The sequence below is a fragment of the Mustela nigripes genome, chromosome 12 (assembly GCF_022355385.1).
Source record: "Mustela nigripes isolate SB6536 chromosome 12, MUSNIG.SB6536, whole genome shotgun sequence".
In the NCBI taxonomy this organism is placed as follows: Eukaryota; Metazoa; Chordata; class Mammalia; order Carnivora; family Mustelidae; genus Mustela; species Mustela nigripes.
In genome coordinates, this window is record NC_081568.1 from 4,672,688 (window position 1) to 4,700,665 (window position 27,978).

The 27,978-nt window shown below is 50.9% G+C and overlaps 1 protein-coding gene across 1 annotated transcript; it reads right to left on the reverse strand.

Annotated features, from left to right (window-relative positions):
* Window positions 1-64: 64 nt before the first annotated feature.
* On the reverse strand, window positions 65-27,964 carry NSUN2 (NOP2/Sun RNA methyltransferase 2). The gene is made up of 19 exons (XM_059416854.1): window positions 27,842-27,964; window positions 27,568-27,725; window positions 26,818-26,922; window positions 21,645-21,750; window positions 19,266-19,337; window positions 18,430-18,514; window positions 16,841-17,033; window positions 14,991-15,065; window positions 13,836-13,966; window positions 10,841-10,914; window positions 10,139-10,269; window positions 9,660-9,756; window positions 6,729-6,913; window positions 6,407-6,499; window positions 5,559-5,694; window positions 5,165-5,245; window positions 4,849-4,987; window positions 3,618-3,657; window positions 65-945 (listed from the first exon to the last, which is right to left on the reverse strand). The coding sequence occupies exons 1-19, from the start codon at window positions 27,941-27,943 to the stop codon at window positions 606-608; spliced, it is 2,343 nt and encodes a 780-aa protein (XP_059272837.1). The 5' UTR covers window positions 27,944-27,964; the 3' UTR covers window positions 65-605.
* Window positions 27,965-27,978: the final 14 nt, after the last annotated feature.

Here is a 27,978-nt window from a genome sequence, read left to right on the forward strand (position 1 = left end):
ATCGCAAAGCACTCCATTCAATAAAAGGACACAAAACCTCATAGTATCACAAGACAGCTCTTACTCTGAGAAAAAAGAGTTTATTTTACTTTTTGTTACAAAGGCACAGAAGCCATCTGAGACCTCAGATGCTAATCCACCGCATGTTAATGTCGCACCACTAATGTGCAACTTCACACAATTGTTAACGTTCACGGGATGTCTTCCAATGGCCCACAGTGAGTTATAGATTCTCTCTATAAATAATAATTAAAAGAAACACCAGACCACAGACCAATAAAGGCGTAACAAAAGGAACCTGAACATCCCGCAAGGGCAGTTTTGCTTCCTAAGAGTAAGACTAACGGCAACAGTGACCGGCTGGCCACAGACACAACGGTCCCAGTTTTGCAAAAGAAACAGTAAAATGAGCAACTTCTAACAAAGCTAAAAAAATATATGAAAGCAGTACTGAGCTCATTCGCGACTCTTCCACCATTCCGTCCATCTCCAGCCTTCAATATCCTGTACTTTACAAGTCAGAAGTTCTGGGTCTGGCCTGGGACACCAGAGGACCCCTGGGCTGCCCACACAGACAGTCCCGGGGCCTCCTCGCAGGGACCTCCTCACCGGGGCAGGGCGGCCTCCCTGGGGGCAGGGCCTGAGGGACCCGAGGCGGCGTCCGCGCTGGCGTCCTCACTGGTGTCCGCGCTGGCGTCCTCGCTGGCACCTGCGCTGGTGGCCTGCTCTGCTCCGTGCTCGGCACTCACCTCATCCTCCGGCAGCCCAGAGCTGTCGGCGCTCTCCTGAGCCACGACAGTCCCTTCCTTCTTCTTTTCTGCCAACCCCTCCAGCCCCATCATCCTGAGATAATGAAGCCGTTCGTTCTTGGGCACAAAAGTCCGAATGGAGGCCTTTCCCCGCCATCCACATAACACAATGGGACACTGAAGGGTGTCTGGTTTCCTACAAAAAAGTGGTTGTGTGTGAATATCAAGTGCCCTCCTAGCCAATGAAGGATTAAAAATGCGACCTTCCAAAAGCAGTATGCCCAGAGCACTGGGGGCCATCTCGCTCTGTGATCCTAGGGAGTTTCCTCAAATGAAGACTGGTTCCTGCATCAAGTCCTGAATATTCTCAACATGCTCATGTTGGCCAGTTTTTCTTTCTAAAAGCTCCTGATGGAATAACCCCCACATTCAGAGTTCATACACACTTTTCAGCGTGAGAATTTCCAAACACCTCCATCTTCTCCAAGGCGAAGACCCAGCTGGGAGGCCTCAGCTCTGCAGAGCCGTCGGGGAGCCAGACCGCCCGCACTGTCCACACTCCGTGCTTCCGTGCCTTCCGAATGGGCGACCCCAACTCCTCTCGGTTACCCACCCACATGACAAGACAAGCCCTGGCACACCGTGCTCGCCCATTTCCAGCATGCAGTGTTACTGGGGCCCAAAGCACCCCTACCTCCCTGAGTCTGCTCAATCCTACCACACAGACATGCCCACCTGCTCACCAGCGACTTTAAGTCCCGGTCCCTTGGATGAGACGCCAGTTACCGTGTAACTCACATGCCCCCTCCCCAGGACCATGCAAATCATCGTTTCCCTTCAGGAGTGACTCCACTCTAGCATTCTGGCCCCTAGAGCCCCGTCCAATTAACTCTACGTCCCGTTCTATGCAGCTCAATGCCAGGCATCAGGGTCACGGGCAGAGGAAGGAACTAACACAGAAGGGTACCCATCAGATTTAAAGAAAACATACCCAGCAAAAAAGAAGGGGTTGAACCAATGAGAGAAATAAACCATGACACAGAGAGAAACACCTCAGTACCTTTCCATAGTCCCTGGGTAGAGCTTGGATGGTACACTGAGAAGACACAATGACAGGAAAAGACAAGAGTCCCCACCATCCAACCCTTGCTGTCGCTAAATCTCAGGGCTCTGGCACCTGCCTGTGCCCATGAGCACCCACCCGCTCACAGAACTAGGGACAGTGGAAAAGCACACGGTATCCAGACCTTCTAAACCCACTTCTGGGTCCCGATCTAAATGCTTCTGCGACACCACCCCTCATTCCCGGCAACCCACAGCGTGTTTTCCTTTTCTTGGGTTTTCCACGTGTACAGAAGCAGGCTGAGGGCTCCCCCACTTAGACCTTCTCTGACCCAGCCACTGGCCCAGGAAAGCCCCATTCGCTGTCGCCCCCACAGATGCCTGGCAGGCACAGTCCACGCCAGCTCCCCCAGCTCAGATACTGGCCTGTCTCCCCGGCGCTTCTCTGCGTTCTCTCTCCTGCCTGTCCCCCCTTAGCTGCTCCCATCTCGCAGATCTGGACCCCAATACTGGCACGAGAGCCTACAAACCCTGGTTCCCATCTGCACCACCCTCAGGAGCTCTGGCATCAAGCCCGCGGCTGACGCAGCACTGACACACTCAGGGATGCTGAAGATCCACACTGGGAATGACCTCCCCTCAATTCCCAACACTTCCGCAGAGCAGCCTGCCCGTCTCCTACGGTCTAGTGCTGCATTTTCAAATTCAGTATATCGGTTCTCCCCCACTCTTCCCTTCACTGGAGGACACCAGCGCAGCTCAAACCCATAAGCCGACCCGGAGCTCTCCTGCACGTCTGCACTCACAGCCCCCTGGTCTGCGTGACCTGCAAACACAGCCCCACAGGCCCCCACGTGCACCTCTCCCTCCAACACTTGGCCCCTGGCACCTGCCTCCCACCTCCCATGCCGCCCCCTCTTGCTGTGCACCTTGCCTCCCACAAGCACACTCAGGGCCACACCCGGGCTCCTGTCTTCACTGCAGCTGCAGGCCGTGCAGACCATGCAGGGGGCTTGGGCCTGCCCTCCTCTGCCAGCTCTACCCAGGCTGCCTTCGAGCTCATTCCTTCCTCAGGCTGGCGCTTCTCTGCTTCCTTTTTGCCATTTGGAGTCTGGCCAACCACCACCTCCCACAGCTCCACCTAAACTCTCCCACAGCTCCACCTAAACTCTCCCCCAAATCCCTCTCCGGCCCTGTGCCCCATTTTCCTTCCTCCCCTTGGAAGTGGTATTTTACTTTACAAAGAGGTGGCTGTGACACATGAGCCATCCTGGGTGCAAACCCTGCCTCTGGCACTCCCTAGCTGGGGCACACTGGGCATGTGGCCCGAGCTCTTCGCCCCACTCTGGATAGCGTTGACCCTCGGCGCCTACTCTCCGCAGACTCCTGAGGGCTGCATGGGCACTTGTGAGCACCATGGACGGCGGTCGGGCAGGAGGGAACCCCCACACCCCACTTTGGAACAACACTGCCCAACGCATGCATAATCGGGAACCCATAGACCAGGGCTAAACCCATGGCAGAGACAGAAAGCCTTGACCTCTCTCAACTGTTCAACTCTTCCATTCATTCTGTTTAAGACAGAAATCAGAACCAGATTTCTCAGCCACAGAGAAGTACTGCACATTCTATTACCTCAGTGAAAATACGTTTGGTCTGAGCTGAATGTCCTAAAAGAAAGTACTCTGGTGAAGATATACAGCTACATTCGTCCTAGAATTTCTACAACACTACTTTTAAGACAATGTTTGTCAAAGGCTCCCACGACCAACCCAGCTCCCCCCCGGCCGGGGTGCCCACACTTACGCAGGGTCTGGCTCGTACTTCAGGACAATGCTCCCCTTGGCTGGAAGAGAAACAGACACGTGTTGGCAAAGCCTGCCGGTCATCGCTGCTGCTCACGTGTCCAGCATTGTGGAGAAAGAAGCAAATAACCTGCAGAGTCTCCATGGAGAAGAGCATTTTCTTTCTAAAAACAGAACCACCAGCGAGTGGGGCAGTCCTGGCCACGTGGTGGGACTGCGTGAGATCACTTGGGGGTGTCGCTGGAGCGGCTCAGAAAGTCTCCCAGCAGTGGGGAGAGGGGAATGAACTACTCGTTAATTCTCAAAATTGAAGATTAAATAAACAGTTGCTCTAACTTCCAGAAACAGCATGAAATACACATAAAAACTGACAAAAATTATACCACAATCATCTCAATGTGGGATTAAGACAAAGAATAAGCCAAGTGCAAACTAATCTCCACTTTAAATGCAGCTCCTGCCTGAGCCACCAGGAGCCAGATCCCACCCAGCATGTTTTGTATCCTTCGGTTTCAGGATAAAATGTACAACCCTGTAATTGCAGTAACTTGATTTGTGCAGTTTTTGGACCAGCTGAGTCAGAAACAGTGAATAAAGTTATAAAAAATAAACAAGAATTTAAAAAAATCAAAATTAGAATTCTTGGTGAAATTACTTTTGTTCTTAGGTGAAAATATCACTAGAATACCTTGAAGTGGCAGTTTATAAAACGTGTAAACAAAAACGTGACCAAGGATCTATTTTGGGGGCTGGCCAGGCTGCGGCAGGAGCTGGCAACACTCGCATCCGGCTTCAACTCAGCGGATGAAACGCCAAACGAAGAGGACACCTGCCTGCGTCAGTCAGCGTCCTGCACCTTGTGACGGGATGCAGACGAGCCCAAGCACCAGGACATGCCCTGCATCCCTGCGGGGACCTGCCCTGGCTGTCCCCTTGGCTGCAGGCACTTGAGGCTCTGGCTCACGGGACGGCCAGGGCTTAACACCTGCAGACACCTATAGGCTGGTGGGCGGCACAGCCCTCCACCGTGGCCTGGGGAAGGAGGGCAACCTGTGGGGTGCCTCTGTGCCTGGGTACACTCTGATGTACCAGAGTGTACATCTCCACAAGGCCCTCTGAAAGCTGACAAGGCTCAGCAGAAAGCAAGACATGACATATTAAAATCTCTGAGAAGCCTGCACACCCACGTCTTTGTTGGCTTTACGAGGACAAGTCATGCCCCAACGGCTTACCCAAGTCCTTGGCTTGGCTGTAGGTCTCACTGCTAAGTTTTCTAAAAAATGGATTTTCCTGGGTTAACAGAATTTTGACATCTTCTATGGAAACAGTGATAATTCTTGAATTAATAAATGGATACAGCGTGTATATTCCCTGTGTGAATAAAGGGAGGCCACCATTATGAGTGAGAACCATCACCCACTCTCCCCGAGGCCTTGGCACACCCCTCATCCAGCCCCCACCTCCCCACGGGCACCAGCCCAGCTGCACGGCACCCGCGCCCACGGATCCACCACCGGCTGCTGCTACCAAGTCCGTGTCCCAAATTACCTCCTGTGCCAACCGAAAAGCACAATCAAACTCTTCACCGCTGTTATTCCGACACCACACTTTTATCCCCGTGTTTATAACCTGCACGTAAGACAGTAAGAGGACACACACATATAAATAAAAGCTGAATAATCAATTAAAATAAGCCCTTCTTACCAAGGAGGCACAGCTGTGAGCTGGGAAGGGAAGTAAAAGAACACGGAAAACTTTACAAGTCTGACCAAAGCAGGGGTTCCCACAGCCTCACTGATGCTCTCAGCTGAGGCTGGCCTAGCGCAGCCGAAAAGGATGAATGATCCACACGACAGGCATCTGACCAGGAGAGCCGGGGTACCCTGCCCGCTCCGAACACAGAGCCAGCACCCGGGCCTGCCCGCGCCCCCGCCGCGCACACCTTCATCCGCTCGCTGTTGTTCACCAGCACGTTCCTCAGCTCCTTGGAGACCATGTAGAGCTGCCTCTTCTTCCCTTCCGTAGTCCTAGTCAACAAATTCATCTTTGGGAATGAAGGATCCAACGCATAAAACTTCCTACGAACAAGACAGAGCTGTTTGTGAGTTTGGTTCAAACGTGACAGCCCCCCCTCCCCCGCCGCACGGACTCTCCCCGGACAGAGCTCGGCGTCTCATCTGTGGCTCAGGGCGCTCGCGCTCTGCCGCACACGCCCACCGTCCACACTTGATCGAGTTCCCTGGGAACAACTGGAGTGGGAAACTTTACGGACAAGTATGCCTCCACTCTCTCACCTGTTACTCTGATGACCTGACAACCCCCTGCCCACTGAGACAGGTAACGAGCCACAGGGCAGCACACGTGCCACCGTGGCAACTGGATACTGAAACTTAACAAGCAGGAAGAAATAAGCTGGAGCCTGTTAACTTAAGCACCTTTCCCTCTGGTCCAGCTGGGGAGCAGTTTCCAGCTGGGGTCCCCAACCTCCCACCGAGACCCACTCTCCAAGTCCCACACAGGACCTGGGCAGGTGGCTGTGGCCATGGGTCTACAAGCTCCACTGGGAAATGACATTCGGGGGCCACCGTCGAGCCCCCCACCACTATCCCAACCCAACCCCGAGCACCTTACAGACTCCAGCAGCTCACCATACACTCCGAAGTGTCACCCAGCTCTACCAAGCTATTACGAACGGAAAACAGATGCTACACACAACTAAATAACTACACACAGCCAAATACAACCAGGTACCCAAACTTTAACAACTCAGTACAATGAATTAATCCTTACTGGATAGGTGGAAATAATGGATCATCTTCAGGAATAAATACAAACGGATCTTCTTTAAATCCAAACAACTTCATTTTCTTAGATGGAGGAGGACTGAGGAGGGAATCAGGATGAGAAACATGCACTGTAATCGGTCCTAAGGCAACAAGCCAGCAGCACACTCCCCCTGCTGCCAGCCCTCCTGCTCAGCCCCCCGCGGCCCATGCTCTCCACACGCATCCGACCCCGCCACACACAGAGGCACCCGCCTGCTGCAGGACGCCCCCGTTCCGGCAAGCTAGGGGCTGGAAGACACAAGGGAGCACAGAGCCCCTTCTCTTACCCGCACACTCCGTCCTTCCTACTGCTGCTGTTCTCTGCGCTCTCAGATCTTTCTGTGGCGTCTGTGTCATCCATCCCACTGGCAGCTTTACTCTCCGGCGCGGCGGGGTCCACAGCTGCTCCTTCCGCGGGGTGTGCAGGGCTGGACCGCACAGGCTCTCTGGGCTCCACCGGCTCACCCTGTATCTGCAACAGGGGACAAGTGCGTCTACACTCCAAGCACAACCCACTTCACACTGCTGCAAAAAAATGAACACTCACTACACAAAACCCATCCTATTTCTCTATGGCATTTCACACATCGACGCTACAGAATGTTCTGGAAATATCTTAAGTCTGTTTGCTGTTATGTGCAGAAGTCGTCGGCACGGTTTCTACCTTCCTTCCATAAACAGCACATGAGGCCATTTCCCAGTCCAGGCCGAGGACACAGCCGGTTCAGCTCCACTCAGAGTCGTGAGCGCACACTTGCCCTGCGTGGCAGCAGGCGGGGCTGGCACACGGGTGTGCATAACTGCAGCCTGCGATGGCCCATGCCGCCACCCGGGTACAGGCCCCCAGGAATGGGACGCAGGCACGGCACGCCCCAGGGAACACAGGGAACCAACTTTGGAACCGGGGCCATAGGATCACTCCGGCTGGCAGAGAGCGCCAAACGGCTGACTTACTGAAACTGCTTCAGATGCACTTTACACAAGATATTATACAAAAACTTATTTAAAACGACATGTCCTAACAAGTCACAGGGTTGGTGCAATTAGGACACTTGGGCAAGAACAGTGAAACACACTCCCCAAGGTCACAAAGCCCAAAGGCAGATGAGCTGCTGGGACCCCACACTATGCAACACTGCCTCCCAGAAAATACCTTTTATTTTTAAGGGAAAATACAAAACAATCACCCAATCACCCTGCCCGCCCCCTCAGATCCTAGAAATGCTACTCCCGGTTCCTCCCAGTGCAGCTCCAGTGCAAACCCCCCCCCAACCCCGGCGCCCTCTGGGCCAGCTCTGCACCTGCGGGCCCCCTCACTTCTACGTGGGGACACACGCCTCAGTCAGCCGTGCAGCCCAGGAGCACGGAGCCATGCCCGCATGCAGAGCAGGCGACCCACACCCAGTCCCTCCGGGGAGGAACGAGGAGCCGGAGCAGCAACAGGAAAGGCGAGGCTGATCATCATGGAAAAAGCACGTGCCAGCAAGCCCTTCTCCATAGCCACACGCGCACCAAAGCAGGGAGCGGAGCCTCTGGGAACAGTTGCCGCTCGTCCTTGCAGGCGGTCCCGCGACAGGCAGGTCCGCGCAGCCTCTGGTGCGCACACACAATCGGCTCCACCCCCGTGCCACGTGGTGCTGGAGCAACGCCCAGGGTGAGCTTTTTCACCGCTGCCACAGGACCAGCGCAAGGAAGAGTGATCTCGGCTGTGCCCTCACGTGGCTTCAAACACTCAGTGAGACACAGAAGATGACTTACTAGCAACTTGCACAAAGACCACACAGTAAACTTTTATGTATATTGGGACAAACCAGTTATTGAAATGAATTTCGCTTGTTTCCTTGTGCTTTTTTTCATTTTTACTTTTTAAAGATTTATTTATGTCAGACAGTGATAACACGTGAGCACGGAGCGGTGGGGAGAGGCAGAAGAAGCAGATCCCTGCTGAGCAGGGAGCTCGGCGTGGGGCTCAATCCCAGGACCCTGGGATCATGAGCCGAAGGCAGACGCTTAACCATCTGAGCTACCCAGGCGCCCCCTGTGTGCACTTTCAAAAAGTGACCACGGCAGTGACACACGGAGCTGACACACGTCAGTGACAGTGCTGCTTGGAGCTCCCGACCCAGGAGTCCGGGGCCAAGGAGCAGCCAAACGACCACGCACAGCGGAACCCTCTCCAGCCTCCCACAACCAGCACGGTGCCTGCGCGGACAGGCCGGGTCCGCTCCTGGGCCGCTGTGAGGCCGGACACGGACGCGTTCATGCGGGTCGGCCGGCTCCCAGGTCCCAGGAACACTTTCCTTTCTGCCTCTCCAAAGTCTGAGCGTTCTTTGTGCTCCTTTGTAAGCGTTCATCTGAAGGAAATACTGACCTGCAGACTGTGATCCCAGCCATGTTCTGACGTTATGGAAAGGCTGAGGTACGAACTAGAGAAATAAATGTCCTGCTGGTAACGAGGAGGCCGGCAGACATTACATGGGAAGGCTCAAAGGCTGCCCTCCTACCTACCCTCCCTGCTCCAGGGCCTCCTACAACAACCCATCAGGACGGCTCGGGTCTTCTCTGCCTCCTTTTCGGCCAGGCCTGGACAAAGTCCCTGTCACTATCCCTCACGGCCAAAGGGAAGACAGGCTGGCCTCAGGCTGGCGGAGTTCTGTCCGTCTGCAATGGGCTCAAGTGAGCCCCAGGGCACAGAGCACAGAAGCCAGCATGGGGGCTCTGACTCTGGGCCACGGGGCCGTCATTATGTCTTTTCAATTTTTATTAAAGAACCGGACTTGAGATGCAGAAGGAAAGTGATCCCCCAAGTCTGCCTTTTTCGTGGATCTATCCCCCCTTTTTTTTTTCTTTTAAAGATTTTATTTATCTGAGAGAGAGAGAGAGAGCATGAAAGGGGCGAGGGGCAGAGGGAGAAGCCGGCTCCCTGCTGAGCAGAGGGCCTGATGCGGGACTTGATCCCGGGACTCCAGGATCATGACCTGAGCCGAAGGCAGTTGCTTTACCAACTGAGCCACCCAGGTGCCCTGGATCTATCCCTTTAAGACACTGCAGCTTTTTGGAAAACTCAAAATTTAAATGAATCCCTGCCCCCACCACACCCGCTCATGCTCAGCTGCTCTCCACCCCTCAAACACGGTTCCTCCAACTTCTGCCAGTGTCTGCCTCGAACGCACAGAAAGCTTATGTGATAATGCTGCGTTATTTCACAAGATGCTCACCTTTGGAGGACGTTTATTCCACGGCATTGAAGACTTCTTCACTAACACTGCCACAAAGAACCCTCCGGTATTCTGATGATGTGGTAATATCCTAAGACTGAGGAAAAAAAAAAAACCCGCAATGCACACGTTTTAACTGATTCAAAATACATCCTTTTAGTATTAAAACAAAAACTGGCAAGACGACCTTTGACAGAGACATCCTGTCTTCTGGTCAGTACTCAGGGAGCCCTCACGGGACGGCCGGCGCATGCTGTGCACACAGTCAAGGGAGCACGCAAAGTTCAAACCTTTAGATCCTCCCCACCTGCCGTATTTACGAACACTCAGTGCCAGCAGCGAACAGGAAACGTGAACTTCTTTCTTTCTGGCAAGTTCGCACACCTGAAGTCAGCCACACCCACGGCCCAGGCCTTGCAGGAACGCTGGAGAGCCCCTCCCCCCGCCTTCCCAAAACTCTTCAAGCCCTACAGACCCACCAACGCTCGAGGTGCATCGCCTGTAACTTCTCTGGGTCCTTTGGTGGGAACATGGTGGGCCGGATCTGGGTGTGTCTGCTGTGAGGCACCTCTTCCCACTCCGAAAACCACTGTCCGTCTTTCGTCATGACCTGGAAGAGGAGAGGGGAGAACTCCACATCACCACACGCTCGAAGAAGAAAATCCCAGATAAAGGCTCTCAGATGTGGTAAACGCCAACTCTCACTGCTCTCCAAAGCTGAGACTGTGTGGGGAGCGAGAAGTGAGAGGATCCTGTATTCTAACAAACAGAGCAGTCATTTTGTAAAAGAGCATTTTCCATATAGGATTTTTTTTAAAAAACAAGTCTCAGGTTTTTGCTGGTTTAAAACTGAAAAGTAAATTGTTTCATATTGGAAATGAAACCTGAATCCCAGCCAGTAATAAAAAAAACAGCACAGCTATACTTATAAGGATGAAAATACACAAAGCTAACTTCTAATTGCAAAATAAAGGCAGGGAAGCTTTCCTAAACCAGAGAAAAATATCTGTGGAATCGTACCATTTGTCATTCAACAGAATTCTAAGCCAAACTGATGGCACAACCAGCAGTAGGATTTACTGACATTACCCCAAAGCGGGTGCTTTAAAATGTTCCCGACTCGGACAAGCCTGGCCAGCCGTTCCTGCTCTTACGAGCCAGAGTCCTCCCAGAAAGATTACCTTCCAATGTGCAATTCCAGGCATCCATTTCAGTCCCGGCAACTCAGAAGACACATCAGCAAGCTCCAAAGCACCTACGGACCAAAAAAAAAAAAAAAAAAAAGTCCATATTTTGCCCAATGCAGAAGCTCATACACCATATAGCTTGATTTCTACTAAATGCCCAGGGAGAGCACTTCCATACAACGGAGAGCGGGCCCGGCTCCTGGGGCAGGGACGGAACAGGCCAGAGCACACACAGCTGCTTCGTGGGGGGTCAGAAACGGTCTACGCTGGGGCCAGGGGGGGACGGCTGTGCACAGACACTCCATAAAGGTCACTAGTCATACTCTTAAAACAAGTGACACTGTGGCACATGAGTTACTGCCAGTGAAGCCACAGAGCCACATAGCAGCTGTGGAGTCCCACGGCCTGCGGCATACCCGACATGAGCCCCGGGGCAGTGGCACACGCACCCCCGCCGCCGCCCCCGCCCCCCACCCCGTGAACATATCACAAGGCCAGGAGGATCTGAGCGTTCCACCCATTCCTGGCTTCTAGATACACACCAGTTAGAGGACGTGGGTCTTCATGCTTTCCCATCTAGTAAACAGCCAAACAGTAACATTTATAGTGAACTGAAAATCTGTAAACCTTCTGTTCCAGGTTCAAGTTAAGTTGAACAGGACAAGACAACAGTCCAGCTTTAAAAACACGCATCCACCGTAACAACATCATGAGAGGCTACAAGATGGGGCCACAGTGGGACCCTCCACACATGCCTCCAGCTGCAGATCAGAGACTGGACAGCCTCACGGAAGAGGAAAATACAACAAAGCCCCACGGAAGCTACCAGACGCTCAGACAAGTATAAAAACAAGGCAAGAGAGCCCTCAAGGCAGAAGCGTCCTCCTAAGAAATCTTTGACAAAAGCATCGTGCGGACTTGCACTACTCTACCCGAACCGTCTTCCTTCTAAAAGCAAACACTAATAGCGCAGGTTTGCAGAAGCTGGCTTTGTCCCGCACCCCCTGCCCAGGCAGGGCTCAGCAGTGACGGACTCCCCACCAGCGTGGGGGTCAGGAGATGCAACGCTGGCCCAGCGTGTGCAGACCGAATGCTCATCAGCTGCCCTGCCTGCAGCCAGGTCTGAGCTCCTTCAGGCAGGGACCTCGCTGCTCCCAGAGCCTCAGTCACCGTCAAGTGCAAGGTTCAGCAAAGGACTACTCTGCCACGAAGCCCTGCTGACATGTGAAGCCTCTGAGAGACGAAGATGGAGACCTGTGGCCTGATGGCTGTCACAGCAAACCCAGAGTGGAACCCCACCAGCCCAGTAAGAAAATGATGCAGCACAGGACACCTGCGGTTTCAGTCACCTCTCAATGCCATCCGCCTTCTCCTCAGATGCCTCTGAAATGAAGTCCCACCACAAACACAGAGACTATGACCCTGCAAAGAACACCATTTAGAAATCACACCTTTACGCAGGCCAACTTAAGCATAGCCAAACAAAATAAACACAACGTACTCAATACCGATCTCAAGGACTCCGAGTGAGAACAACTAGAGAGCAAACTACACAGCACAGGTCAGTCAGCACTGCAAAGGAGGTAACTGGAAGCTGGAACAGCTGGGGACACTGGTCTCGGTGCTTACGGTCCAGCTTCCTTCATACACACGTGTGCAGCGAATGTGGAAACATTCTACTCTGGAATCCTAGTTTGAAATCCATCATTATTGGCTTTAAGGAGAGTGTGATGGGAAAAGTTAACATGTCAGTGAAAATTTACGTAAGAAGAAATAATTTACATCAAACCATTATGGAAACAGTCATTGAAAACACTTCATACCATCTGTGCAGTTCCCCGGACGAAACCATGCGCTAGGACGTCCCACCCACTAGGATGGCTACTCTCAAGAAAGCAGAAGGTAACAAGGGCCCCGCCGGCAAGGACGGGAAGAAGTGGGAACCCCTGGGTTCTGGCAATGTAAAATGGGGGAACCTCAAAGATGAAACAGAATTATCGTATCACTGACAATTCCACAAGATATACACCCCAAAACCTGAAAGCAGGGTCCTCAAGAGCTACCTGTGCAGCCACAGTCATTGCAGCACGGGTCACAAGAACTAAAACGGGGAACACCTCAAGTGTCCACGGAGAGAAGAGTGGGGAGACAGAATGTGGCACATGCGCACAGCCAGCGTTTTCAGCCCTTAGGGCTGGAGGAAGGAGACCCTGAACCCCGTGACAACACGGAGGAAACATCAGGACAGGATGCTGGAATAAGCCAGTCAACAAAAAGACACCCGCGCTCTGATTCCACCTGTAGGGTCCCGAGAGTGATCAAACTCCAGAGACAGCAAAGAGGACAATGGGGGGCGCCTGGGTGGCTCAGTGGGTTAAGCCTCTGCCTTCGGCTCAGGTCATGAGCTCAGGGTCCTGGGATCGAGCCCCGCATCGGGCTCTCTGCTCAACAGGGAACCTGCTTCCTCCTCTCTCTCTGCCTGCCTCTCTGCCTGCTTGTAATTTCTCTGTGTGTCAAATAAACAAAATCTTAAAAAATAAGTAAGTAATAAATTAATTTAAAAAAAGAAAAAGAGGACAATGGGGTGGGAAAACGGGGAGTTGTGATGGGTCCATAATTTCAGCTTGGCAAGATAAAGCGCTCGAGATTGGCTACACGACAAGTGAGTGTTCTCAACACTCCCAAAATGCACATTTGAGAATAGTTAAAACAACGGTAAACTTCAAGTTACAAGTGTTTTATAACTAAGATTTTTTTCAAAAAACCACTGTGATAAGGACTAACCAAATCTTTCAAACCTAAGAGATACCAAGGAGGCAATCCTTGTAATTCATCGACTAGGAGAAACCCACTGTACAAGCACGCTGTAAGCAAGGGCAGCTCACTTCAGGGCTTCCGGGCTAATCACACTAGCAAGTGCCCAGAAAAGGTCTACGTGCATATACACTGCAGCAGTAAACGACGTGTTTAACGTGTCCCACACGCTTACCTTCGCTTTTTTCCAGCAAAGAGGCTATGACAGCTTCGTCCTCAATGGGGTTGAGGGAACACGTGGAATACACCATCCTACCGCCTTCCACCAGCTGCTCTGCACCCCGCGTCGCGATCCGCAGCTGTAAGCTAAGGGTCAGACACTTGGTCACCCCAAAACTAAACACACCCACGCAGCACACACACCACCCGTTCCGCCACGCTTACTGCAAGCTCTTATGACGTGCTTACAATAAAATACAAAATCAACAACTCCCACAAAAACAACTCAAGGTCTTCAGTGATGTTACAATAAAGCCATACGAGGTGTCACATATCAACCAAAAACGTCGATGTAAACAACACATTTACTGTTCTACGTCCTTCCCAACAAGCCGGCAAGCAAAGCACAAAGCCGACTGAAGTCAACGTATTATGTAAGTCTCACCATGAAAAAGCCCCCACACCTGTACACATATTTGACTTTTCATTCTATAAACTTAGGTCCCTTCGTACATTCTAATCCTAGTATCTAACCCACAAACAGTTAAAAAGTATTTAACGGAAAAACAAAATCTGCCACTGCAGTTGTTTATGGTGAATATTCATAAGTACAGTATAGACCACCCATAATTCTGTAATGCATAACACTAATGTCAAATGAAAAAATCCACAGCTGTGTACCCCACACACTCGAGACTGGTGTGCTACCGTCCCGATGCACAGAAACCTACCCACGGCGCCCCAGACATTACAGAAGTTATCTGATTTACGAGATCTTCTTTTTCTTCTACTTCTAAGAATTTTCCAAATTGTCTTTAACCACAGTATTTGAGATCAAAATGTTAAGTAAAGTAAGTCAACATGAAAGAACAGAAAACAAGAGAAGAAAGAGGAGTAAGAGAGTAAAAGGTTAAGTGGTCACTTCATGGAAAACAGACATCCTGAAATGTTATAGGAAACTGTCATAAAAAGACATTTTTAATTAACGTGTACCTGAAATGTACACAGTGTTCAGTTTACCAGTCCGAGGAGTTCTAAAAACAACGCCTTCTGATACATATGCAACCTCTCTCCACCATGACCATTAACAAATCCAGCTCCAATGCTGTCCCCAAATGCAGTGCCCTCCCCTGCTCCATGTGGGACAGCCTGCCAGACCAGCCCGACTCACCCATGCAGCTGCAAGCTATTCAAGGTTGTCCACTTCTTCCAGACATCAATGTTCTTTCTCATAGTGCCATCTCCACTAGGAAGTAAGGTATTTCAGAACTTAAAAACTGTCCAGGTAGACCGATCAGAGTTAACAATGATGTCATATACAAGCTAATTACAAAGTGGGTATTTTTATTACTATAAACGCTAATTAGGACACCATCTAAATCCTCACAAACTACCATCAACTTTCTATTTCTGCTCTGGGGACACTAATGACATTAAACTTTTAAATCGTACTTAAATTTTCAATTAGATAAGGAAATAACAGAACTCTAACAGATAATCTCATTCAAGAATTACAGAGGTATCAATTTGCTTCCAGTTGAGAGAAATACCAGCAAAACTAATTTTCAGACCTATGACACAGAAACGTGAAGGCATTTGGATCCTGTTACTTAACAACTTGGTTAATCAACGGTGGCATTTTAATCAGATTTACGTGAATAATGATAAACTTACACTCATAAGGGATTTTCCACAGCATATTCAAGTAAGCCAATTTAACTTCTTTACCAAGATTTTTCTATGCATCAGTTAAACACTTGATTTTCTACTTTCACTTAATGGAAATTATTTCCATGTAAATTTTATAATACAGACTTGACTGATTCATCTTTCTGTCCATGTCTGACTTTAACCACCCATTTTTTTCGGGGGTAATTCCTGGAACTGCTGGCTTTCTGTAGCATTTAATCTCCCTGGGTGGTCTAGTTAACGGTCTTGAGGGGGACGCGGCTGCAGGAGGAAAATGCCCTATGAGATACAACGGCTTTCAGTGACATCCCGTGCTGGTACGGTGGTGGCTTAGAATTCTACCATAATGGTTAGGATAGCCTCAGCTTACAGCTCCGTGCTCAGAAGTTTCCTGCATTCTCCAAGATGACACGAGAAGTTACAGGTTTCTGGTCAAAGGAGCACAGGAATGGGAAAACATCTGATCTAAAGGAGAACCAGACAACAGTGGCTCAGGACCCATTTTAAGTTTTATTTCACAGGGCGTTCTTGCAGGAATTTTAAAGCGCCAGCCCATTCATACTAACGACTTACAGCTCTCACACTGAGTTTAAACGCGATGGAGTGTGGTACTGGATGTCTCACGTTAAGCACTGCATTATGTGCTGAGTTTTATGGTGATTTCTACACTCCGAGCTCAACAAATCCTTGTGCTCGCTAGGTGACCATGGCTACGTCACTGTCTCTGGGAACTTAGTGAGGTCTTAAGTTTTCTCCTTTTCTTTTTAAAAAAACTCAAGTTACTCAGTTAATCCATAAAATTCTCTTACAGGTATACATACACACGTAAAGCTGGAAGAAATGTATGTGTACAAATACAGGCACAGTGAGTTTCTCAAAGGTCTGAACTCCTGAACTGCACTGTGCTGAGGAACAGAGACTCCTCCTGAAAACCCAGTGTGCCCCCCACCACTCCGTAATGAGCGGAATCAGGAATGCGGGCGCTTGGCAGGAACCGTCATTCCCAACGATCACTCCTCCTAGAATGACTACAGTCAAGAGCTTGACACTACCACCCTCCTGGTGATCTCCTTCACCCTCGGGAAGACGACAGAACCATCCCACCCTGTGTCTCTTCGTGCTGTACCCTCGTTCTGCTGTGCTCGGTGGCATTAAAGTTCTGAGCGTCTGTCTCCCAATTTAAGGTCACAGAGTCTATGTCTTGACACCGGCTGCCGCAAGAACGATGCGTACAGTTCCGTGGGTATTTGCGAACCAATTCACATTAGTCTACATTTGATCTGACTTCCTTAGCGGACTGTAGGCTTTTTGGTCTCCAAATGACATAAATACCTGCAGGGGACATCACATAAGATGCGATCATAGAAGAGAATCTCCTTCCTCCCGTCCACATCTATTTTGAGTCTAGGTATGCTGGACGCATCGTGGTTGACCACCATGATGCAGGGGCTGCTCAGCCTTTTGGCCTGATGAACGAGCAGATAGCAACGCTTGTTGTCCACGTCGTTCGCGATGACGAACCCCTCTGAGAACATAAAATTATACCATCAGATGAAACACAGCAAAAGCAGAATAATTTTCTGAAATACGTAAGCTCCTGGTTGGCAGGTGAGAAGCAGGAATCCACCAAACTTAAGACCCAAGCATCAGATTAACCAGAATAAGCTGAGTAGTCCGAAAAGAGGGCTCAGCACAGATTTTTATCATCACATAAAATTCTAAAACTACAAGAATTATTTTTTCAATAACTGAATTATTCACTTTGTAACAATTACTATGCCAAAAACATCTTTTCTATTAGTAACAAAATGGAGACTGGGGGGGTAGGGGGGAGAAAGGGGTAGAAAACAACAGCATCCCCTGACAAGTGTTTAAACTACAGCCCATGTAGGCTGGGCCTCCATTCTCGACTCTGTGAATCGCGTTTCTGGGGTGGGGCCCAGGCTCCTTCTGAAGGCCGCCTGGAAGATTCTGGTCTCACCTCTGGCTAAGACCTGGGTGCTGCCCCTTCTCACTTCTGGTTCTAGCACCGGCAAAAAGGATCACATGGCCTAAAAACATTTTACAATCAAGACTGCTCTTAAAAAAACATGAAATGCAAAACCATGAAAATAAAAAGAGGCTCTTTACCACTGATTTGGGAAAAATAATTAAAAATAGAAAATAATAAAGAAGGCTTTTAAAGAAAGTTATTTGTCACAAAAAAAAAAAAAAAAAAAAAAAAAAAAAACCCACCCAAAACCCAACTTAGAACTAAGCTACCAGCATGCCCATCAGAACAGAAGGAGAGCAGGTGGCTTGAACGGAGGAACGGGGAACAGACGCAGGTAAAACATTCAAAGAGTAAGACCACCACAGACAGGCATTTTCAGAGAACCCCCGGAAAGGAGCACCGGCGACACTTGGATCGCTGCCATGGTCTGAGCCCTCTGCAAGCTCAGAGCACCCGGAAGCCCAGGACTGGTGCCCATTTCATAGGTGACGCCCAATACCGCGGCCCAGCGCGGCGGGATGTGAAGCCGGCGGACCTGCCAGCAGCTCTTCAGGACGCTCTACTGCCTCTCGCGTGGGCTGGGAGTCACCACGGAACCAAACAACACAGAGACCCAGCCTGACGATGATACTACTGAAGCCGCAAACGCAAGTCTCCGTACTCTGGCTGAATAAACACCACCTGCTTCCACAGAAGACCCACAGAATTGTAAAATGAAGCCACCCCCCGGCCGCGACGTACAAACACCTTGGTGTGGGAACTAGTCACAGCGGCGTGCTAAATGCCCAGTCCTACTCCTAGGGACAGAAACCCAAGCTCTTGTCGCAGAAGCTTCAAGACCCAACCCACGGGCAGTGTGACCACGTCCTCGCCATCTCCACCCAGCCCAGCGGCTTTCCGGCCTTCCCCAGAGCAGGGCAACGCATACCTGGGAAAGGGACACTCATGTCGGCGTGTAACATTTCAATTAACTGTGTGGTCTTTGATCCAGGCGCTGCACACATATCTAAGATCTATTAAAAAGCAAGAAATGTTTGATGTTTTAGGAAATCAAACAGCTGACACTTAATCGAAAACAATTTCATGAGTCACCCTAGTATTTTGCTCTGCACACGTAAACCCCTCTTTACAGAAGGACTCTACGACGTGATAGATTTAACTTCTGGGAGCTCAGGAGGAAAACGCTGCACAAGGCCAGGGGAAGGCCTCCGTCCAGGGGAGAACGGCAGGGACACTGCCAGCAGCCGCACCACAAGCAGCCCAGTCCCGGGCCTCGAGCGGCCACTTGCTGGCGCCGCACCCTGACTAGCTGCGGCTAGTCTCTTTGCCTCCTTTCCCTCATCTGGAAAAACAGGGACAGGCCCGCATCTGCCCCCACGGGCTCGTGTGGGTGACCACTGCAGGAGCGCGGGAAGCGCACAAAGCGGCGCTCGCGCGGCCAGTTCTCGGGCCGAGCTCGCGGGGATTTCCAGCCTATCTGGGCCAGGCGAGGCCGCGGCCGCCGGTCTGCGCGGTAAACACATCAGTGAGCAGACTTGAGAAGAGAAGAACCCAGTTACGGCTGTAACATTTAAAGATGAAGATGTGAAACACAGAACCTAAAGTAAAACACAGCACTCTCAAAAATAAGTAAACAAATACTGACAAAAAGCATTCCTCATCAAAGGCACAAGCCCCCCCCCCCCACACACACACAAAGCCCTAGGAATAGTATCAAGAGACGGTGTCAGCGCGCGAAGCCGCGCCCAGTTCCACACGCAGTACCTTGTGGTGCGGGTGAGCGTTGAGTAACAGCGGAGGAATCATGCTAACGGCTTCTTGACGACTGATATTTCCCTTAGAAGGCAAAATTTTAAAAAATCAGGAACAATATTTAAAAAGGCGGAAGTTTTCAACACCGCGCATTATTTCACCGGCCACGGAGAAAGCCCCCGCCATGCGGACACGAGATCGTGTGAAGACCCGGCACAGGGCTCCGGCGCCAGGACGGGCTGCTGCACTCGCGGGTCCGCGGCTGCCGCCCGCAAGCCTAAGGAAGAAGGGCCGTCCCCGCCAAACTCCCGCTCAGCCGTGAGAAAGGCAGGCACAGCCCGGGCTGCTCCGGAAGACAGGGCGGCGCGAGCTCAGGCCGCCCGCCGCGGCCGGACACACAGCGGAAGCGGGAGCAGCGGCTCTCGGAGGCGGACTCGGCCCCCGCGGGACCCCGGGCGGCGGGGAGCGGCGGCCCGAGCCCGGGGCAGAAAGCCGCGGCCCCGCCAGGCCTCGCCGCTCGGCCGGACTGAACTCGTTTCTGTCCCCGTCTGTCTGTACGAGAGCCCAGGCCTGCGGCCTCCTCCCGAGAAGTGCCCGTCGCCGGACGCACAGCCCGGCCGGGCTCCCCCGTGTCCGCAGCCCGCAGCGCTCGGGCTCCGCCAACGCGCCCGCCGCACACCCGGCGCCCGGACCCGGTCCGGCGCGCGCCCCACCGCGGCTCGGGCTCCGCAGCCGGAAGACCGCACGCCTGAGAAAGAAGCTCTCGGCAGGGGGAGCGAGAGGCCGCCAGCCGCGGGGGCTCTCCTCCTCTGAACCCGACCGGCCACAGCCGCCGCTCCGCGCGTAGCCGCGCCGGCGGGAACCGGACGGAGCCTCCGGCGAGCCCGCGCATGCGCAGCTCATCGGCTCCGGCGGCGAGGAGTCCGTGGAGACCGGCCGTGGAGACCGGCTGAGGAGACCGGCTGAGGAGACCAGCCGTGGAGACCGGCTGAGGAGACCGGCTGAGGAGACCAGCCGTGGAGACCGGCCGTGGAGACCGGCCGAATCCGCAGCCGCTCCCCACGCACGCGGAGCCCGCGCTGCAGGCTACGCGGATCGTCCCGAAAAGCCCCCCTCCCGCAATCACCCAAGTGTGTGATCAAAGCCTCCGAGCTGCTCGGGGCCGGGGGTCCCTGACCAGACAAGCGGGCGACAGTCGCTTCCTTCACACGCAAGTGCCCGAGGGGCCTCGCAGCCGACACCCCGCTTCCCGCACCCCGCACGGCACCTCCCCTGCCGACGCCCATCGGGAACCGCACGAGGCCCCGCAGCGCGGGCCACCGCCGCTCACCGCCGCGCTCCTCCACCGAAACCCGCTCCCGGCCGCGCAGCACCGCGGGACCCGCTCCCCGCAGACCCGCTGCTCTGCTGAAGGTCAAACCTCCACGGCTCTCAGCCGCCCTCCCCGCCCTCCGGCCGGCCGACAGCGGCGCTCCCGAGCCCTTCTCGTCCTGACGCCCAGACAGTGAGCAGTGGGGCAGCAGCCGGCTCCGCTTCTCCCCTGCGGGGGGGAGGGGGGGGCTGGAGGAGGCCATTTACCGGGTCACCTAAAGGGACAGACGCCCCCACGGCAGGAGAGAACGGGGCAGGGGCAGGGCTGAGGGCCTGGAGGGGAGCCGCCCCGGAACCCCAGGGATCCTGTAAGCCCGGCGGGAGCTCAGGATGACAAGACGCGAGGCCATCTGGGCAAACACAAAGGTTTCCTCGGCGAGCAAAGGAGACTCGAGAACAGGAAAGGGGAACGCAGATTTTAAATCCGAGTGACAATTCGAAAAAAAAAAACCAAAAAGTTCACCAGTGAAATCTGTGGGCACCGGGTTTCACCGAGTGAAGCAGGAGGGAACTGCGGTGAGAGAAGGTGCCAGGCGAAAACTAAGCTGTTCAGGGACGGAACCGAACTGGGGAACTCGGGATGGCGAAGAGACAGGGTGAAGACACGGGGCCGTGCAGAACCAAAGCTGTCAGACTCAGGTTCTGCTGTTTTTGTGTGGCAAAGGTGGACTAGAAGGAGCCCAGAAAAAAACAGGCTGAAGCACGAGAAGGCGGGAGTCGCCGCGCGATGTCTCATTGCGATGTCTCCCAGCGCCCTGGCCAGCCAGACCCAGGAAGGGCAAGGAAATGACACATCCAGGGGACAACTGTGGCTGAGATCCTCCCCGAATTCCACAGCTGGACGGGACGTGCCAAAGAAGAGGTCAGCTGTGGGAGTCCTCAGAAATTAAAGGGGATAGATACACTTCTCCATATGCCGTCCCTACTGGGTCGCTGACGGGTGTAGACAAAATACAACCAAGATACTAATGCACATTTCAAGCTTCAAGGGAAGCAACAAATCCAAAGAAATCTACTCACAGATTCGGTTTCGCTAACCAGAAACTGGTGAAACTTTTCCAACTGTGGAGACTTTCTCAAGATTTTTCGACTTAAATTTGTGTGCCAGGCAAGTTCTTCAGGATACCTGACCAAAAAGAAAATAAAGCATCCACAGATTATATATATTAAAGTGCCCTCTTAACAACTTCCTCCTTTTACAGACCATACACCAACGAGACATCCAATATTCCTCTACTTGCTCACATCCACGACCCTCTTCGCACACCTGGCCAACACTGCGGGATGTCTAACTGTATCACAGCCCAGGCAGAAACAGGAGAACCACGCAGCTTGAAGAGATATACTTATGATGCTACCATGAAACTGCAATGATGAGTGTTGAAGAATAGATGAGAAAATGGGGACTCAGGTGCTCTTCCCCGTGTGTGCTAATGATGGGAAACAGACCATCAGAAAAAGTCACTTAAGCATCTGACTCTCGATTTCAGCCAAGGTCACAGGCTCAGGATCCCGGGATCAAGCCCCAAGCTGGGCTCTGCACTCAGAGGGCATTCTGCTTGAGGTTCTCCCTCTCCCTCCGCCCTTCCCCACATTCTCTCTCAAATAAATTAAAAAAAAGAAAAAAGAAAAAAAAGAATGAAAAAGACATAACAAATTAAAAAAATGTAGATCAATCAAAATAACACACCTGAAGAGCTGTCAAAATGTCTGACATTTAACTGCAATCTTCTTAACGATATTTTTCACTATGTCCAGAACAAACAGCCTGATAACGTATTGAAATACATTACACACCAAAACCCCTGGGATCACAACGGCACTGGCCTGCACGCCTAGGCTGTTACTTATACACACCTAAGAATGAAGAAGTGTCTCCTGCCATTTCTGTATTTAAGCTTTCTAGAACGATGACATCACTGATGAGGAAACAGGTCTCTTTTTAAATGTGGCTCACACGGATCCCTGAGCTCCAACAGCTCCAGTCAGCGCACTGCTACGACACAGAGCCACACTCAAACCCAGCCCAGCGCCAAGTGATGCTCTGCTTGGTACTCAGTGGTAAGTACGCTGCAGACTTAGAGGACGTGTTCCTCAGTATCTCCAAGCATCAGATTGTAGCTAAGGTGACAGCCATGAAAATGAAACCAGAACTGTTGCAGGATATTCATGACTGCTTTGAAAGAGCGATTAGTTGAAACAAACTCAGGTCCTGAGATTTCAAGACAGCACTTTACTATGATGCTATTACGAGATATATCTGGGAAGCACTTTCTACCAAAAATATGAAGCTGGCTGATCTGTTCACGGCCGCCCTCCAGCTGTCCCCACACCGTCTCTACTCCCTATGCCCAGTGCCTTCTTCAGTATTTAACCTGATTCAAAAATCTATATCAAAACACAACCATACTTATAAGGCCATTAAAAAAGAGTTTAGTCTTAAATATTTCCTTTGGCTTCCTTAAAGCTAAAACAGAACACACTTGGACTTGCCTTCATCTGCAATATTTGGCAAAACCTGCTGTTTCAGTGCGAGCCCTGCAAGATTGGGGAGCCAAACATCTACTTTTCGAAATTTCTTGCAAACCTGAACTGTGTGTGATCAATGACTTTTACGAAACTCCTTCTAACCCTGAACTGTACGTGATCAATGACAGTGAGTTATGCCAAGTTACCACCTCGCCAAATCACCAAAACATCATGAAGCTGAACACCTCAGGCATGCAATCAACCATGAACTGCTCAGCTGAGCAGTCAACCGTTAATAGCTGAGTTTTCATTTTCAAATAAAGATAAGCAGCCTAGATATAATCTAAGCAAATACTTCCTTATGCACCTTTCAGACTGAATTTCCATTTAAAAAATATAAATTTACTAGGATGAAAATTCCACGGCAAGTAATTAAGATTGTGAAGGTTATTAATCTTTTGAAAAAAAATACTTAACTTTCAAATCATTAAATATAAAAACTGACAGTTAAAATGAAAAAGTGGGATGCCTGGGTGGCTCAGTCAGTTAGGCGTCTGCCTTTAGCTCGGGTCATGATGCCGGGGTCTTGGGATCAAGTTCCGCATCCAGCTCCCTGCTCAGCAGGGAGTCTGCTTCTTCCTCACCCTGCTGCTCCCCCAGCTTGTACTCCCGTTCATTCTCTCTCTCTCTGATAAACAGTAAAATAAAATAAAAAATAGGGGTGCCTGGGTGGCTCAGTGAGTTAAAGCCTCTGCCTTCAGCTCAGGTCATGATCCCAGGGTTCTGGGATCAAGCCCTGCATCGGGCTCTCTGCTCAGCAGGGAGCCTGCTTCCCCCTCTCTCTCTGCCTGCCTCTCTGCCTACTTGTCTTCCACAGCTTAGGAACCATTTTTTTCGGTGGAGACAAATCTTTGTAGCTTTTAACATCAAATAAGATTATCCTGAAAAACTAAACTTAATTTTTAGTTGTATAATTCGAATGTAGCTCTTGGGTCTTTAAAGTCCTACTTGGAAACTTGTCATGTTTTCTGAGGATGAATTAAAAGCACCACTGTCATCTTTATGCCTCAAAAATTCTTACAGGAAAAAAACAGATGAATACTCATTTATGATAAGTCATCTTCAATCCATGTGTTAAAAAAAATCAACAGAATGACAATAAAGTACACTCTCTCCACAACCAAGTGTCAAAATGAGGCTTTTGTAAGAATGCTTTGGGATAACGCCTTACAGTTCTGAGACTACAAAAAGGAAAAAAAAAAAAAAACTGCCCAAGCTATGAGTCCTACACTTAAATTCCTTCTATAAAACAAGGTTCCCAAAAACACTTTCCTAAATTTAATTCCACTATGTACCAAAAGGTTAAGAATATTACACAATTTATCTCTTTTTTTTTTTTTTAAGATTTTATTTATTTATTTGACAGACAGAGATCACAAGTAGGCAGAAAGGCAGGCGGAGAGAGAGGAGGAAGCAGGCTCCCTGCTGAGCAGAGAGCCTGATGCAGGGCTCAATCCCAGGACTCTAGGATCATGACCTGAGCCGAATGCAGAGGCTTTAACCCACTGAACCACCCAGGTGCCCCTATCTCTGTTTTTTGAACAATACAGAAAACCACTCCAAGATTTGGGAAGTTTCTGCTCTGCTTGCTTATGAAGAGACTTACGGGTAGCCCACACCTGACCCGCAAATTGGACTGAATGCTGGCACGATAAAATCCATAGGCAACTGTCCCTGATATTGGAAAAACTGAGTGTCAGGAACCCAAATCACACAATACGTTGCTCACACCCTTAAGTTGTGCTCAGAAAGTTCCAGCAAACAGCAATGTGAGAATCACCAGTAGTTACTAGAGATTGACTCCTATTCCTTCTACAACCAGACAACCCACAGGGCCTTTCTCAGACGTTGGAGAATTGCCTACTCATGGACCCCTTGCCACTGTTAACGATCAAGATGGAAAAGCACCTGTTAAATGTTGTAAGGTCTAACAGAAGTTTAAGTGCAGTTTGCAAAGAACAAGAAATTATCATGTATCTGTTGGAACCTGCAGAAAAAATGACCCACCCAGAGGCACTTCTTTCCTACAGGATGCATGCTTTTCAGCTCTTTACTGGCCTGTCAGAATTCCTCACCTGAAAACCTGCATTTCTAAACACAAGGTTTAAGGAACAAAGTTTTCTGGTGATTATATGAAGCAGCCAACATGCAAGACAATTTGAAATGTGCACAAAGGCGACCTTAAGCCCCCTTCTTTTGAAAGTATCAGACGGCCCCTGCTTCAAACACCAGTACCACCTGTCAAATCTCCAAACCACCGGTTATGTGGCAACTGCAGAGAGGAAGCTGCATGATGCGAAGGCTCGCTCGCTCAGCACTGTCAGAGGTACAGCAGCGAGAAAAACCTTTCGGTTCTCAGGGACCTCCGCACAGTGGGCGTGCCATCGGTAACCACCCCAGTGCATTCCCTACATCAGAATGTGCGGCTTTGACAATCTGACTAAAATGTCTGATAAACCATTGTGCAAGTTTGGGGGGCTGAAAACTGTGGATTTATTCTTGTATCCCAGAAATGTGTTTTACTATGGTGACGTCTGCTCTTGAGCTCAGCTGAACACTGACTTTAGCACTTTAGCATTTGGCCATTCAGCCTTTACTCGGATTAGGTATGCTGCGTACCTCTGTGATGGGGCCGCTGAAAATCCAAATGACTGATGGTAGAAAGAAAAGCAAAGCTATAACCCATGATTAATGAAAAACCTGATCTTGGTTTGTGCCACCGAAGGGCATCCAAAAAGGAAAGAGTATCATACACGTGAATAACCAAAATCTCAAGAGTTGTCAGGAAGTGCTGGTTAAATTCACCTTTTTATAGTGATCATTTAAAATCCTTGTGCTGCGAGAACTCTCAGTGCCTCAGAGTTGATCATCTGAAATATGGAACTATAACAATTCACTTTAATGATTTTGAAGTTTATCCAGGACATGTGGGACTGCCCTCACTGGAATGAAACCTGAACTGGCCCTTGAGAAGCAAATAACCCACAGGATACCTCCAGGACAAGCAGTGAAAGAGTTAGCATGTGGGCCAAGAGTCTACTCGAGCACGAGAGACACTGGGAACACAGAATCAGGGGCACCTGGGTGGCTGGGTTAAGTGTAACTCTTGATTTTGGCTCAGGTCATGATCTTGGGTTGTGAAACTGAAGCTTGAATAGGGCTCCCTGCTCAGTGCAGACTCTGCTTGGGGTTCTTTACCTCCCCCTCTTCTTCCCCCCTGCTCCTTGTGTGTGCTCTCTCTAAAATAAATAAAATCTTAACTATAAAAAAAAGAAGAAGAAATGCAGAATCAGTTGGAATAGTTTGTGGCAATCTTTCTCAGGCTGAGTCTGTCCTGCTAAAGGTAGGAGAACCATGCCGTAACAGTTTCGACATAAGGAAACAGGGGTTTAAATGGAAAAGGGGAGGAAAGAGGCTGAGCAACTTGCAAAAATTAACTGAACCAAGTAACTCTTAGTTGCAAACTGTGCATTAAAAACTGTGCACCAGTATAAAGTCATATGGGTAAAAAGCACTGGGTTAAGAGCACACAAGGATGTCTATGAAGTACATTCAGATTCTCCTCCGCTAGGAGAAAACACTTTGCCAAAGAAACACGCTGTCAGATGACAAAGATTAAAATCCCAAAAAAACCTCCAACAGGATAAAGACTTGCTTTACCTACCAACTCAGGGGCTGTGGAACTTCAACTTTCTGACCGTCCACTTCCAGGTCTTCCAATTCCTTGAAATACTTGTTCTTTAAGCAATGAAGAATCTCCTTCGCATGGCTATGAAAAAATAAGTAAGTTTTGATTCACTCTGAAAGACTCGTATACATTTTATCTCTTTTGAACTTAAGATGCAAGTGTCTTAAAACTAAAACCATCTTTGCACTGAACGCAGAGCTCTTCCATGGCCGTCCTTCGAGCCTATCCCTTCAAAGTTTAAACAACTGTCCTTGCTTCATCGCTAAAAGAATTACTACTGCATTCAATAAGCGAATTACTACTGCATTCCTTCGCCCCTAAATATTCCTACGGTTACTGTTTACTTGCAACTCATCTCGGAAGGATGGAACCACAAAGATTTAAAAAGACAAGAGAACCAAAGTGTCGCACAAACTCTGTAATATCACAAATTCTCCCGTGTACCAAAGGGGAGGCATCCTCAGCCCCGAATGCCCAGAAGTCCCGAGTCTGTCTCAGACCTAATTTCCGCGTCCTGCAGCCTCCCGACCCGCCGCACCTCCCCAGCCTGCCCGTTGGACCCTGTGCTCCCACCTCCGTGCTTGCAGACGCGGGAAGCCACAGCGCCGGTAAGCAGCCGCTCGCCAGCCCCCTAACATTCTTCAGAGGCCAGGCGGGGCCGGAGGGGTACCCTCCTCCAGAGCTGACCCCAACTCTAGGAAATCAAGGCTCCGCGAAGCCCCCTACCTTTTGTAGCCAGTAATTCGCAAAGTGGCCGGGAGGGGCTCCCGCAGCGCTTCCATGAACTGGTCCCACTCGCCCTCGGGCACGATCTTGAGCTCCTGGTAGTAGTGCTCGAAGAGCTTGTTCTCCTTGACGATCTCGGGGTACCCGCCTTCCCAGCCCTGAGGAACGAGACACGCGTCCACCCAGGGCCGGAGGAGCCGCTCCGCGCCGCCCCGCAGGCCGCGGCGGCCCGGAGACGGACGGGGGCCCTGCCCGCCCGCGCCCCGGGTCCTACCGCCTCCTGACGCTTGCCGCCACCCTCGGCGCCGTCCTCCGCGCGCGGCGGCCGCTGCTGCTGCTGCTGCTGGAGCCGCCGGCCCCGCGCCCGCCGCCCCATGGCCCACGCGGCCGCGCACGCCGCCCGCACACCGC

What these genes read in the sequence shown, in the direction of transcription:
- NSUN2 (XM_059416854.1), bottom strand. Translation starts at nt 27,943, where the DNA reads ATGGGGCGGCGGGCGCGGGGCCGGCGGCTCCAGCAGCAGCAGCAGCAG. An exon ending in ACGCTCACCCGCACCACAAG is followed by an intron (nt 18,515 to 19,265) that starts GTACTGCGTGTG and finishes GCTTTTTAATAG; the next exon opens with ATCTTAGATATGTGTGCAGC. An exon ending in CATGAGTGTCCCTTTCCCAG is followed by an intron (nt 17,034 to 18,429) that starts GTATGCGTTGCC and finishes TTATGTTCTCAG; the next exon opens with AGGGGTTCGTCATCGCGAAC.